Source organism: Salvelinus fontinalis, chromosome 3 (genome assembly GCF_029448725.1).
Source record: "Salvelinus fontinalis isolate EN_2023a chromosome 3, ASM2944872v1, whole genome shotgun sequence".
NCBI classification, from domain to species: Eukaryota; Metazoa; Chordata; class Actinopteri; order Salmoniformes; family Salmonidae; genus Salvelinus; species Salvelinus fontinalis.
This window is the reverse complement of record NC_074667.1, coordinates 21,597,955-21,613,629: the sequence shown is the minus strand read 5'-3', so window position 1 is coordinate 21,613,629 and position 15,675 is coordinate 21,597,955. Positions and strand designations below refer to the sequence as shown.

The 15,675-nt window shown below is 42.0% G+C and overlaps 1 protein-coding gene across 1 annotated transcript in view; it reads right to left on the bottom strand.

The window, feature by feature from the left end:
* The window catches only part of LOC129840945 (alpha-1-syntrophin-like), a 63,362-nt gene extending 58,284 nt beyond the window's left edge, over positions 1–5,078 (bottom strand). Inside the window, exon 1 of the mRNA XM_055908998.1 lies at positions 4,716–5,078. Coding sequence (XP_055764973.1) covers positions 4,716–4,998 — 283 coding nt within the window. The 5' untranslated portion in view covers positions 4,999–5,078. The remainder of the gene's footprint in view (positions 1–4,715) is intronic.
* Between the last annotated feature and the right edge of the window lie 10,597 nt (positions 5,079–15,675).

Here is a 15,675-nt window from a genome sequence, read left to right as displayed (position 1 = left end):
CTTTCCGGATTTACTGACCTTCATGTCTTAAAGTATTGATGGACTGTCGTTTCTCTTTGAGCTGTTCTTGCCATAATATGGACTTGGTCTTTTACCAAATACGGCTATCTTCTGTATACCACCCCTACCTTGTCACAACACAACTGATTGGCTCAAACACATTAAGGAAAGAAATTCCACAAATTAACTTTTAACAAGGCACACCTGTTAATTGAAATGCATTCCAGGTGACTACCTCAAGCAATTGGTTGAGAGAATGCCAAGAGTGTGAAAAGCTGTCATCTAGGCAAATGGTGGATACTTTGAAGAATCTCAAATATAAATATATTTGTTTAACACTTTTTTGGTTACTACATGATTCCATATGTTATTTCATAGTTTTGATGTCTTCACTATTTTCTACAATGTAGAAAAAAATTAAAATAAAGAAAAACATGAGTAGGTGTGTCCAAACTTTTGACTGGCACTGTATTGTCATTGGCTATACTGAGTAATTTTCCTAACCAGCTTTGCTGCTGATTTAACTGAGCACAGGTACAGTGCCTTGCAAAAGTATTCACCCCCTTGGTGTTTTTCCAACTTTGTTGCATTACAACCTGTAATTTAAATTGATTTTTATTTGGATTTCATGTAATGGACATACACAAAATAGTCCAAATTTGTGAAGTAAAATGAAAAAAATAACTTGTTTAAAAATGTTTAAAAAAATGTAAAACGGAAAAGTGGTGCGTGCATATGTATTCACACCTTTGCTATGAAGCTCCTAAATAGATCTGGTGCAACCAATTACCCTCAGAAGTCACATAATTAGTTAGATTGCATACAGGTGGACTTTATTTAAGTGTCACATGATCTGTCACATGATCTCAGTAAATATACACCTGTTCTGAAAGGCCTCAGAGTCTGCAACACCACTAAGCAAGGGGCACCACCAAGCAAGCAGCACCATGAAGACCAAGGAGCTCTCCAAACAGGTCAGGTACAAAGTTGTGGAGAAGTACAGATCAGTGTTGGGTTATAAAAAAATTACCAAAACTTTGAACATCTCACTGAGCACCATTAAATCCATTATTAAAGAATGGAAAGAATATGGCACCACAACAAACCTGCCACGCACCAGGCAAGGAAGGGCATTAATGAGAGAGGCAACAAAGAGACCAAAGATAACCCTGAAGGAGTTGCAAAGCTCCACAGCGGAGATTGGAGTATCTGTCCATAGGACCACTTTAAGCCGTACACTCCACAGAGCTGGGCTTTACGGATGAGTGGGCAGAAAAAAGCCATTGCTTAAAGAAAAAAATAAGCAAACACGTTTGGTGTTCGCCAAAAGGCATGTGGGAGACTCCACAAACATATGGAAGAAGGTACACTGGTCAGAAGAGACTAAAATTGAGCTTTTTGGCCATCAAGGAAAAGACTATATCTAGGGCAAACCCAACACCTCTCATCACTCCGAGAACACCATCCCCACAGTGAAGCATGGTAGTGGCAGCATCCTGCTGTGTGGGTGTTTTTCATCGGCAGGGACTGGGAAACTGGTCAGAATTGAAGGAATGATGGATGGAAATTATTGAGGGAAACCTGTTTCAGTCTTCCAGAGATTTGAGACTGGGATGGAGGTTCACCTTCCAGCAGGACAATGACCCTAAGCGTACTGCTAAAGCAACATTCAAGTGGTTTAAGGGGAAACATTTAAATGTCTTGGAATGGCCTAGTCAAAGCCCAGACCTCAATCCAACTGAGAATCTGTGGTATGACTTAAAGATTGCTGTATACCAGCGGAACCCATCCAACTTGAAGGAGCTGGAGCAGTTTTGCCTCAAAGAATGGGTAAAAAATCCCAGTGGTTAGATGTGCCAAGCTTATAGCGACATACTCCAAGAGACTTGCAGCTGTAACTGTAGCTAATGTTAACTAGCCAACGTTTCCCATGAAAGGAAGTTAGGCTAGTGAGCAAGCATTTTAGCCAGGTAGCCTAGGACAACAAAAATGAAAAGCGTGTAGTGTATGACAGAGTCATAGACCGTTTCGTCAACATGAAAGAGAGGAGGATGGCATTGGCATTTCTCTACAAGTAGGGTGAGTCAACATGTTTTTCTACTTGCACAAATGCACGCACAAAAACACACACACAGAAATCAGAACCATGGACAGCTGCGCCATATTTAGCTTACGTTGATTGGACTAAATTATTTTTGGTATCTTGTAGTTGTCACTGTATTAGACTAAGCACAGGTGATTTGATTATGTTGAAATGTTGAAGTTTAAATGGTTTTGGACTAGTGCAGGCAGCTCCTGTTTTCTTTGCGACTTGCGGTAACTCTCCATGGTCCTAAATCAATAGTTATTTATTAGTCCGAAAAAGGTCAGAAACATTACCTTGCCTGACCTTGCTGTAGATCATGTAACTGTTTGTTACATGCAATATGCTTTGTGGACTTCACCGGAGAGAGGTTGCGCTCCGGTTTTGTGATGAAACAAAAGTGTCGTTGAATTTATTCCGCCACTGTGTTTTCTTTTGTCTCGGCCTTATGCCTATATATCACGGCGTCAAGGCATATGAACTAACAGGTTATCGAGCAAACAACACAGTTATCACAACACATAGCTTGTAATATGGCTTTTTTCCCTGGCTTGGCTTCCCCAGTGATTTTACCCACACACCGCTACTGCTCTTCACAAATAAACAAACAAGCACACACCTTCTCAAGCTCAAACAGGAGTAGGGATGTATTCTTAGAAATACAGTATTTTCAGGTTGAGACCTCAAAAGTCTTACTTTTCCTACAAGCATGTTCCATCACCTTATCTGATTGCATGTGCATACTACAACGGTGTACAATACATAGTCACGAGGCTACATTAGATTGAAAGGGTGCGTCTCAAAGGGGTTTGTTGACCTGCTTTTCCATCGCGATCATGCAGGAAGCAGTTAGATGATTTGTTTCCTAATCACAAGTTTGTGCCATAACGTTGACTGTGGAATACTCAAAAAAAACATGGGATACACTGAGTACAAAACATTAGGAACCCCTTCCTAATATTGAGTTGCACCCATTTTTCCCTCAGAACAGCCTCAATTCGTCGGGCCACGAACTCTACAAGGTGTCAAAACCGTTCCGCAGGGATGCTGGCCCATGCTGTGTCAAGTTGGCTGGATGTCCTTTGGGTGGTGGACCATTCTTGATACACACAGGAAACTGTTGAGCGGGAAAAAACCCAGTACCGCTGCAGTTCTTGGACTTAAATCTTTTGTCTTACACATTCACCCTCTGAATGGCACACATACACAATCCACATGTCAATTGTCTCAAGGCTTAAGAATCCTTCTTTAACCTGTCTCCTCCCCTTCATCTACACTGATTGAAGTGTATTTAAGAGGTGACCTCAAAAAGTGATCATAGCTTTCACCTGGATTCACCTGGTCAGTCTATGTCGTGGAAAGAGCTGGTGTTCCTAATGTTTTGTACATTCAGTGTATGTGGAGACATTTTGATGTTGGTAATAACTTGTGAACACAATCATTAAAAGAAAAGCAGGTCACCTAATAAATAGATGTCCTAATTCAATTAGACATGCAGACCGTACTTTTGTGATGTAGCAGCTGCGCCAAATCATCTTAAATGTCAGCTTTTTGTATGGACATCAGGCTCCTTGTTCCCATGGGACTACATTAGGCAACATTTCACTCCCAGGACATCATGTAACTATTTAACAGTGGTGCTTGTATAACATCAGCTCGTATTTCTAGACGAAGAGTTTACTATATGCCATTATTGCACAGCAGCATGGCAGATAGGCTACCTTTCTCTTGAAGTTACCATGCATCCTGACAAAATTTCTTGGTGGGCTATATTCACCCGATCATAACATGTTTAGGGGAGAGAATCGGGTCGTCAAAATAACATTCAGAGAAATAGACCGTTGCACGGTTTACTGGAATAGCTTCCAATAGCTTTATTGGTGAGAACAGTTTGAGATGTTTTTTCAAAAGGTTCCGCTGTTGAACAACTTAGGCTATCACAAACAGCCTAGTCTACTGCACTTCAGCATGAAACAGCCTAGTCTAGTGCACTACAGAATGGCCTTTTCTCAATTATTAAGCGAATGGAAGAGTGTCCTCCCCTCGATAAACACCTTTCATCTATGATAGTCATGTGTATCCTACCCAAGTTCTTCCTGTAATTGTTTTTAAATCTGCCACACCTCATTTGAATCAGCTTTTGTTTTGTGTGAGGAGAAAAGCATGTACACGTTTAAAAACAATATGCTACTTATCATTTTATCTATAAAATGTCTTGCACAACAAGTATTATTATTTATTTTTGTATCACTTTACACATTTATTTTGGGATTCCACCCTGTAAATGAAATTTGCCTGATGACAACCAAGTCTCATTTCATACAAGCGCATTTTCTCCCAACGTTCACTCTCGCAACCTCTCCTCGATTACCTTCAAAAGGAGTGGAGAGGACTGAGGAAAGCGGACGCGGGAGTTGAACAAATCCAATTGAGAAAAGACCCATAGAAAAACTTCAACCCAATTATTGACCTTCGAAAAGTTGAACTCTTCGGTGAGGGATGTTGGTACTTTCAATGTTTACTTTTAGTCAAGTCCAACGCAAGTGTCTAGTAGCTTACATTGTTAAACTTGAAAAACGGACCAAATAAATGTTTTAGAGTGTCGTTTGATTACGCACTACATTGAACCTACCTTTAATACTAATTCCAAGTCCTCCCACATCTTGCTTGGTAACTCGCACCGTGCGCTTAACGTTGGTGATTGTTTCTGGGACCGGAGAGGAGCTGAGGTTGCCTGGGTCTCCGTTAATGGCACCGGCGGGAGTTGGGTTGGGTTTAACTATGTCTTCGGCGACCTCTCCGGGGCTCACGGTTAAAGTCTCATCCGTAAGTGTGGCTAATACACGGATCCAACGGTCCACGGTAATTCGAAGTTCTAACAGTCCCGTTTTCTGTGCCTTCATCGTGGCAGCCATGTTCAACACATTCCTGGAATAACTCTAGACGGGTTGGCACTCGGTAGTCGTGTAAAGAGATATGGGTGGGGGAGATGCCAAGAGGCGCAGCCCCCTCCTCCAACTCTATCTCTCTCTCTCTCTCCTCTTCAAAGAGGTTTAGCCTAGTACTCTCTACCAAGTATTGAAGTTAATTGAGCATAATACGATTAGCAAAGATAAAGGGGAGATTTTTTTTCCATTAATTAAGTTTAAGCAGTGGCCAACATACTTTTTGTAAGTGGTGGGAAAAGTACCCAATTCTAAAATTAAAGATATCTTAACAGAATGACTCAAGTGAAAGTCACCCTGTAAAATACTACTTGAGTAAAAGTATAAAAGTATTTGGTTTTAAATATACTTAAGTATATATACAAAAGTAAATGTATTTGCTACAATGTACTTAGGTATCAAAGGTAAAAGTATAAAAAATATCTAATTCCTTATATAAAGCAAACCAGATGGCATAATTTTATTTTTATTTACGGATAACCAGAGGCACACTCTAACACTCAGACAGCATTTATAAACAATGCATGTTTGTTTAGTGAGTCCGCCAATCAGGATTACCAGGGATACAGTTGAAGTCGGAAGTTTACATACACCTTAGCCAAATACATTTAAACTCAGTTTTTCACAATTCCTGACATAGTAATAATTCCCAGTCTTAAGTCAGTTAGGATCACCACTTTATTTTAAGAATGTGAAATGGCAGAATAATAGTAGAGAGAATGTTTTATTTATTTCATCACATTGCCAGTGGGTCAGAAGTTTACATACACTCAATTAGTATTTGGTAGCATTGCCATTAAATTGTTTAAGTTGGGTCAAATGTTTCGGGTAGCCTTCCACAAGCTTCCCACAATAAGTTGGGTGAATTTTGGCCCATTCCTCCTGACAGAGCTGGTGTAACTGAGTCAGGTTTGTAGGCCTCCTTGCTCGCACATGCTTTTTCAGTTCTGCACACACATTTTCTATAGGATTGAGGTCAGGGCTTTGTGATGGCCACACCAATACCTTGTTGTCCTTAAGCCATTTTGCCACAACTTTGGAAGTATGCTTGGGGTCATTGTCCATTTGGAAGACTCATTTGCGACCAAGCTTTAACTACCTGACTGATGTCTTGAGATGTTGCTTCAATATATGCACATAATTTTCCTGCCTCATGATGCCATCTATTTTGTGAAGTGCACCAATCCCTCCTGCAGCAAAGCACCCCCACAACATGATGCTGCCACCCCATTCTTCACAGTTGGGATGGTGTTCTTCTGCTAGCAAGCCTCCCCCTTTTTCCTCCAAACATTACGATTGTCATAATGGCCAAACAGTTCTATTTTTGTTTCATCAGACCAGAGGACATTTCTCCAAAAAGTACAATATTTTTCCCCATGTGCAGTTGCAAACCGTAGTCTGGCATTTTTTATGGCGGTTTTGGAGCAGTGACTTCTTCCTTGCTGAGCGGCCTTTCAGGTTATGTCGATATAAGACTCATTTTACTGTGGATATAGATACCTGTTTCCTCCAGCATCTTCATAAGGTCCTTTGCTGTTGTTCTAAGATTGATTTGCACCTTTCGCACCAAAGTATGTTCATCTCTAGGAGACAGAACATGTCCCCTTCCTGAGCGGTATGACTGCTGCGTGGTCCCATGGTGTTTATACTTGCGTACTGTTGTTTGTACAGATGAACGTGGTACCTTCAGGTGTTTGGACATTGCTCCCAAGCATGAACCAGACTTGTGGAGGTCTACAATTTTTTTTCTGAGGTCTTGGCTGACTTCTTTAGATTTTTCCTTGATGTCAAGCAAAGAGGCACTGCGTTTGAAGGTAGGCCTTGAAATACAACCACAGGTACACCTCCAATTGACTCAAATGAAGTCAATTAGCCTATCAGAAGCTTCTAAAGCCATGACATAATTTTCTGAAAATGTTCAAACTGTTTAAAGGCACAGTCAATTTAGTGTATGTAATCTTCTGACCCACTGGAATTATGATATAGTGAAATAATCTGTCTGTAAACAATTGTTGGAAAAATTACTGGTGTCATGCACAAAGTAGATGTCCTAACCGACTTGCCAAAACTATAGTTTGTTAACAAGAAATTTGTAGAGTGGTTGAAAAATGAGTTTTAATGACTCCAACTTAAATGTATGTAAACTTCCGACTTCAACTGTAAGTGTGTGAATTGTACCATTTCTGTCCTGCTAAGCATTCAAAATGTAACCAGTACTTTTGGGTGTCAGGGAAAATGTATGGAGTAAAAAGTATATTATTTTCTTTAGGAATGTAGTAAAGTAAAAGTAGTAAAAAATATAAATAGTAAAGTTCAGATACCTCAAAAAACTACCTTAGTATTTTTACTAAAATACCTTACTCCACTGCTTTTTGTGAAAGAAAATAGTTTTTTTGTGTGCTGGACTTTCATAATTCACAATAAGACCGTTATAAAGTCTTATAAATCATTCTATGAACAGACATCACGAGTTACCATGAATCAATGTATTGTTTGAATAATAGTTTGTAACAATAATGATATCAGAAGAATGCTGCAATGCAGTAGCCTACCTATTTCTGTTTTTGATGGGTGAAACGTTATCTTTGACCTCACCCTATTTTCCCATGATTTGGGTTAGATGTTTTCTCAAATAAAAGATTGAAATCATGTTATAACTCGTTCATTACCCTTTTATGAAACAAACATGATGTGTATGGTGTTGCATTGTAGCTAATGGGGATTGGTGTAGATCTAAATATCCCAATACCTTTAGTAGAAATGTATTACAATACAATCACATTTTAGTGATAATACACTGCTCAAAAAAATAAAGGGAACACTAAAATAACACATCCTAGATCTGAATGAATGAAATATTCTTATTAAATACTTTTTTCTTTACATAGTTGAATGTGCTGACAACAAAATCACACAAAAATGATCAATGGAAATCAAATTTATCAACCCATGGAGGTCTGGATTTGGAGTCACACTCAAAATTAAAGTGGAAAACCACACTACAGGCTGATCCAACTTTGATATAATGTCCTTAAAACAAGTCAAAATGAGGCTCAGTAGTGTGTGTGGCCTCCACGTGCCTGTATGACCTCCCTACAACGCCTGGGCATGCTCCTGATGAGGTGGCGGATGGTCTTCTGAGGGATTTCCTCCCAGACCTGGACTAAAGCATCCGCTAACTCCTGGACAGTCTGTGGTGCAACGTGGCGTTGGTGGATGGAGCGAGACATGATGTCCCAGATGTGCTCAATTGGATTCAGGTCTGGGGAACGGGCGGGCCAGTCCATAGCATCAATGCCTTCCTCTTGCAGGAACTGCTGACACACTCCAGCCACATGAGGTCTAGCATTGTCTTGCATTAGGAGAAACCCAGGGCCAACCGCACCAGCATATGGTCTAAAAAAGGGGTCTAAGGATCTCATCTCGGTACCTAATGGCAGTCAGGCTACCTCTGGCGAGCACATGGAGGGCTGTGCGGCCCCCCAAAGAAATGCCACCCCACACCATGACTGACCCACCGCCAAACCGGTCATGCTGGAGGATGTTGCAGGCAGCAGAACGTTCTCCACGGCGTCTCCAGACTCTGTCACGTCTGTCACAAGACTTTCATCTGTGAAGAGCACAGGGCACCAGTGGCGAATTTGCCAATCTTGGTGTTCTCTGACAAATGCCAAACGTCCTGCACGGTGTTGGGCTGTAAGCACAACCTCCACCTGTGGACGTCGGGCCCTCATACCACCCTCATGGAGTCTGTTTCTGACCGTTTGAGCAGACACATGCACATTTGTGGCCTGCTGGAGGTCATTTTGCAGGGCTCTGGCAGTGCTCCTCCTTCCACAAAGGCGGAGGTAGCGGTCCTGCTGCTGGGTTGTTGCCATCCTACGGCCTCCTCCACGTCTCCTGATGTACTGGCCTGTCTCCTGGTAGCGCCTCCATGCTCTGGACACTACGCTGACAGACACAGCAAACCTTCTTGCCACAGCTCGCATTGATGTGCCATCCTGGATGAACTGCACTACCTGAGCCACTTGTGTGGGTTGTAGACTCCGTCTCATGCTACCACTAGAGTGAAAGCACCGCCAGCATTCAAAAGTGACCAAAACATCAGCCAGGAAGCATAGGAACTGAGAAGTGGTCTGTGGTCACCACCTGCAGAACCACTCCTTTATTGGGGGTGTCTTGCTAATTGCCTATAATTTCCACCTTTTGTCTATTCCATTTGCACAACAGCATGTGAAATTTATTGTCAATCAGTGTTGCTTCCTAAGTGGACAGTTTGATTTCACAGAAGTGTGATTGACTTGGAGTTACATTGTGTTGTTTAAGTGTTCCCTTTATTTTTTTTGAGCAGTGTATTTAATTTGCCCATCACCACCCCTCTATGCTTCCAGAGGGCAACTTTATATCATTAATTTACATAGCCTATTAGTCCACCACAGTTTTTCACCTCAAAAGGTTAAGAAGTGACATGATATGTATCCATTTTCGTTTTATCATTGGAAAAGACACATTAAATGAACTAAGTGAAGCATATGCCTACTTTATTAAAGTGCTGAGAAAGAGCAAGCCAGTTCACTTTCAGATTAAAATTGCCAGTGTAATAGGATCATCAATAACCTATAAACTGTTTATAGAAGACAACCATCTCACTAGTCCTATACAGTATTTGTGAAAGGCAGAATCAGCACCCTATTCACCATTGGACCCCAATTAGCCCTGGTGAAAAGTAGTGCACTCCCTATATAAGGAATTACATTTGGGATGCAGACTATATTGACCGCTTCTTGGGCTCTTAGCATATGGCGCTTCCTCAAAACGAGTTAACACCGTACTGTAAATAGGGCTCTGAAAACTGAATCAATACCAACCCTATCTGCCAACTATTCCAAAGAGCCTGACACAGACAAACTGTAAATCCCTGAGGGGTGAGAAGAGTGAGCTCTTAGTAGATCAGACAGACAGAGGGCCTGTCCCAAATGGCACCCTATTCCTTAGTAAGTGCACTACTTTGACCAGGGCCCTATAGAGCTCTGGTCAAAAGCAGTACCCTACATATAGTCCATGAGCCAGACCCCCAAATTTGGGCTGTCAGGCTCACTTGGGGTGATGTTTCATAGGGATCTTTTTTAAGGTTTATGTCCCTAGAGTTGGAAAATGTGTGATAGCAGTACAGCAATGGTAGCTTTGTGTGTGTTATCAGTATCACTCCTTTCATCCCTCCATCCCATTCACAAACAATGTCATTATACAAGAATGTATTTCTTACTTATACCCTTTTATCATAAAGCATTAGAAGGCTTAGATTCACAACTATCCATCAGACATATTTTCAGAATGTACATGTAGGGTACATAGCAGAATTATCTGTATAAATGTCTTTAAATAGGAAACCCTGATACATTTCTAACTTTATTTTACAAGTGGTTCTGAAAGGTCATGAAATTACCATTCAAATTATATATAATATAACTAACTTTAAAAGCACCAGCTAAAACTATTGTTTAAAAGTTGCCTATAATGTGCAATTGACATTCGAATGTTGGAAGCTTAGCCATAGAATTCCATGTAAAGGGGCAGCTATGTTTTTGGATTGTAACTGGTGATTGAGGCACCAAATTTCACACTCAAAGCTAGAACAGGGTTTAAAAAAGATTTGTAGATACAAGAAGGCAATCACAGAATTCACACATTAAAGGGAAATGGAAACACCTTAGGAAGTGTAATAAATAATATCCTTAATTAACAGCATTGGACTGTTAAAACCTGTTATAACTACTTAGAACCTGTTATAAGTACTGCTTGCATAAGTGTACGCTGTTCCTCAATTACTCTTCGAGGTTACACACAAACACAGGTGCGAATAGCTCAGACAATATTGCAGAAGCTGTCTGACCTCAGTCTTTGGGGTGAAGGAGCGTAATCTACACAGCAACAGCGTCGGGACATCACATGCGCTAAGGGGCCAGCACTGGCTTAAGGCGCCAACATCAACGATAGGCTGGGACAAAGAACACTGCCAAGAACCAATGGAGCATCAACACCAGGCCCGGACGGGACCGCCCTCAACCCTCATCGACCAGTCAGGAGAACAGAACCACAAGAATCAACCTACGTCATTTAATGTATAAAATGTAATGCACACTATGTTTAGGGGCTCTCTTCTGCTGGTTCCCTCTGACCCAAATGAACGAGCCTGTGCACGCTTTGCAAGATATCTTTGACTCTAAATAAACTGCCTTTACTATATCTAAGTCCACCCTGTCCAGCGTCTTGACTTGGTCTCATTTCTCTAGTAACGAATCATCAACAGAAGTAAATCAAAGCAAAGACATGTATTCAATTCACTAATACCAAACATGTGCATTTAACATAAAAACATCTCTATATTTAGTATTTTGATCGTCGACAAGGTTTATTTATGGTGTAGGGGTTACCAACCGACCATCATCAACATCGCTGACTTCGGTTTCGGAGTCAAACAAAAGCCGAACTAAAAGGAGTCAATGGAGCCTGAGGTAACGTTAACCGTTCATGAGCCATGACGGTTGTTGACTAGGCTAGCGTTAGACACTGGACAACCTTGTTTCAACTCTAGTTGAAGGTAACTAATTGCGTCTGAAGTGTTTTGTGTAACCCTCCCATCAAACTAACATAACTCAACTGCAACTAAAATTGCAACACAGTTTCTCTGTGTAGCCCTGTTATTAGGTAACTAGCTACTGTAGCTAGCTTCCACCTCATATGGTCAAGTACTGTAGTACATTTTGTTGACAGTTTTGTTTTTTGAATGTTTTGTTAGCTAATGTTTGCTGAAAAATAAATGTCCCTGTACTGGCTGTGTGTTGCCATAGCATACAAGACAGGTAGCTTGTTAACGCCAACTGATATATTTGGGTTCAGTTGTCTTAATTAACAAAACATTTGTTTCTTTTCAGGATGACATCTTCATCCCTGAAAATGTTTTCATCCTGGAGGAGACTGTACAGGAGGAGGCACAAGCAAATCCATGTTATTTCTAAGGCTATCGTTTATTTCAAGACACAATAGGTCATCCCTGGATATACAATTGGCAATACACAGTATATGTAGTGATTCTTGAATAGACCGATAGCCTAATAGATGCCTTAATTGTTTTCTACCAACAGGAAAGAATGGTTAGTACCGCATGCCAAACTGACCCCTGGGTGCCAGAGTGTTCCTATGCTGCAGTGGAGGAGAGGTCCACCGAGACCATCACTAAAGAGCTTGGGGCCCAGCTAGATTGCGCTCACGACCATCAGTATACAACCGAGGCCTGCCCCTATACACCCCAGATGGAGCTGAGTGAGAGTGAGATCAATGAAGACCAGAACTTGCTGTATGAACCTAAGAGCTCAGAATCAGTCAACACAGTGCGAGCCAAAAATATGCTATCGAAGAGTGTGTGCAAGATCCGAAATACAGTCTTTTATAGCAAGCTGAAGGAGTTGTTCAATGTCTGCCATGAGCCATGATGTCGAGCTGGTGTCATCAGTTCATCCCCGAAAAGAAATGGTTTTGCCATCACCATGGAGACAGTGTGTCGTGGGCCACAGGAGGAAGTGGGAGTCCCAGACCAGAGTGGGAAAGTTGTTTGCGGGGAATCTGTTGTTGCCATCAGCGGTCTTCCTTACTGGTGGCTCCCACTCCACTTTTGTGGAAACATGTCACCTCCTAAGCCTGGTGTACATGTCGCTGCGACAGTTCGCAAACCAACAGTGCATCTACATTGTGCCAGAGGATAACTACACGTGGACACAGCTCACGGAGGCCAATCTGGCTACAATTGTTGACAGTCCATTTATCATATCTGGAGACGCACGGTGTGCGTCTCCAGTGGACAGACAGCAGGCTACAACAGAAGAGGGAGTGCAGCGTTTCAGGCAAGAGTTCTCAAGGCTGCCAGGGCGTTTGTGGTGAAACCCATCAAGGAGGAGAAGACATGGCGTTTCCCTTCTGAGCTCCTACATGGCATCATTGACCGCGGTGCCAATGGTAAGTGTATTATGTCAAATGTAGACATGTAGAGAGAAATTACCTAAAATGATTTGTGTAGCTTATATCTGTCTCTAGGACCATCCCAGCGGACTCTCCTGAGTGCCCAAAGAGAGAGAGTGGCGGTCACTTTGGGGGAGCGGGCTGGTGTTTCCCGAAATTGGAGAAGGAGCAGGCCTTTCAACAGCAAATTCATAGATACACACATCCATAAAGGGAATCGGAGTGGAAGTGTTTTTCCACAGATTTTTTTTTTACCCGTTTCAATGGACGTGCAACCTTGTCCCAGACCTGCTGTTTCGACTCTCTCCTTTTCTCCCGGACCTGCTGTCTCGATCTATGAATGCACAGCTATGAAAAGCCAACTGACATTTGCTCCTGAGGTGTTGAACTGTGACACCCTCTATAACCACTGTGGTTATTATTTTGATGTAAAAAGGGCTTTGTAAAATACATTTGATTGATTGTTTGCATGGCTGCATGCTGTGTATTCACTAACTGTCTGAGTGATGTGACATTTTTAGAGTATCTGTAACATATTTTGGTGTGTATTTAATCTGTAACAACTTCTTAAAGTGGCAATCAGCAGTAGAAACAATAACAAAGTGTCCTTCCTGCTCCTCTTCCGGTAAAAAGCTGAGGGATAGAGCTGGAGAAATGTAACTAGGGCTGGGCGATACATTTCAGTTTGTTTTAGCGCGATATGGAAAACGCCTGTATCGCAAGAATCAAGGTTCTGTTATTTAAAAACATTTTTTTTTTTACATTTCACCTTTATTTAACCAGGTAGGCAAGTTGAGAACAAGTTCTCATTTACAACTGCGACCTGGCCAAGATAAAGCAAAGCAGTTCCACACATATAACAACACAGAGTTACACATGGAGTAAAACAAACATACAGTCAATAATACAGTAGAAAAATAAGTCTATATACAATGTGAGCAAATGAGGTGAGATAAGGGAGGTAAAGTCAATAAATAGGCCATGGTGGCGAAGTAAATACAATATAGCAATTAAAACCCTGGAATGGTAGATTTGACAGTAGATGAGTGTGCAAAGTAGAAATACTGGCGTGCAAAGGAGCTAAATAAATAAATACAGTAGGGGAAGGGGTAGTTGTTTGGGTTATTTATAGATGGGCTATGTACAGGTGCAGTGATCTGTGAGATGCTCTGACAGCTGGTGCTTAAAGCTAGTGAGGGAGATAAGTGTTTCCAGTTGCAGAGATTTTTGTAGTTTGTTCCAATGATTGGCAGCAGAGAACTGGAAGGAGAGGCGGCCAAAGGAGGAATTGGCTTTGGGGGTGACAAGTGAGATATACCTGCTGGAACGCGTGCTACGGGTGGGTGCAGCTATGGTGACCAGCGAGCAGAGATAATGCGAGACTTTACCTAGCAGGGTCTTGTAGATGACCTGGAGCCAGTGGGTTTGGCGACGAGTATGAAGCGAGGGCCAGGCAACGAGAACGTACAGGTCGCAATGGTGGGTAGTATATGGGGCTTTGGTGACAGAACAGATGGCTCTGTGATAGACTGCATCCAATTTGTTGAGTAGGGTGTTGGAGGCTATTTTGTAATTGACATTGCCAAAGTCTAGGATCGGTAAGATGGTCAGTTTTACGAGGGTATGTTTGGCAGCATGAGTAAAGGATGCTTTGTTGCGAAATAGGAAGCCAATTCTAGATTTAACTTTGGATTGGAGATGTTTTATGTGAGTTTGGAAGGAGAGTTTACAGTCTAATCAGACACCTAGGTATTTGTAGTTGTCCACATATCATAACCGTCCATAGTAGTGATGCTGGACGGGCGGGCAGGTGCAGGCAGCGATCGGTTGAAGAGCATGCATTTAGTTTTACTTGTATTTAAGAGCAATTGGAGGCCACGGAATGAGAGTTGTATGGCATTGAAGCTCGTCTGGAGCGTTGTTAACACAGTGTCCAAAGAAGGGCCAGAAGTATACAGAATGGTGTCGTCTGCGTAGAGGTGTATCAGAGACTCACCAGCAGCAAGAGCAACATCCTTGATATATACAGAGAAGAGAGTCGGCCCAAGAATTGAACCCTGTGGCACCCCCATAGAGACTGCCAGAGGCCCGGACAACAGGCCCTCAGATTTGACACACTGAACTCTGTCGGAGAAGTAGTTGGTGAACCAGGCGAGGCAATCATATGAGAAACCAAGGCTGTTGAGTCTGCCGATGAGGATGTGGTGATTGACAGAGTCGAAAGCCTTGGCCAGGTCAATGAATACGGCTGCACAGTATTGTTTCTTATCGATGGCGGTTAAGATATCGTTTAGAACCTTGAGCATGGCTGAGGTGCACCCATGACCAGCTCTGAAACCAGATTGCATAGCATAGAGGTTCTGTTATAATGTTGTAATATTTTACAAATGCAGCATCTCACGGTCTCTTCTCTGTCAGCCCAATGTCGAATCATGTCCTAATTGCGTGACAACACGTGCACAGAGGGTATCCACCAATCACAACCCTAGACAGCCTTTCACAAATTGTAACCATGCCGGAGAAGTGTAGCGGCGGTAAGAGTTTCACCAAAATGAAAAGTGAGGTAGCCAGCTCAGCCTCTTGTGAGGATCCCCAAAAAGGGGAATATGGAAGTGATATGGAAGTGGTTCA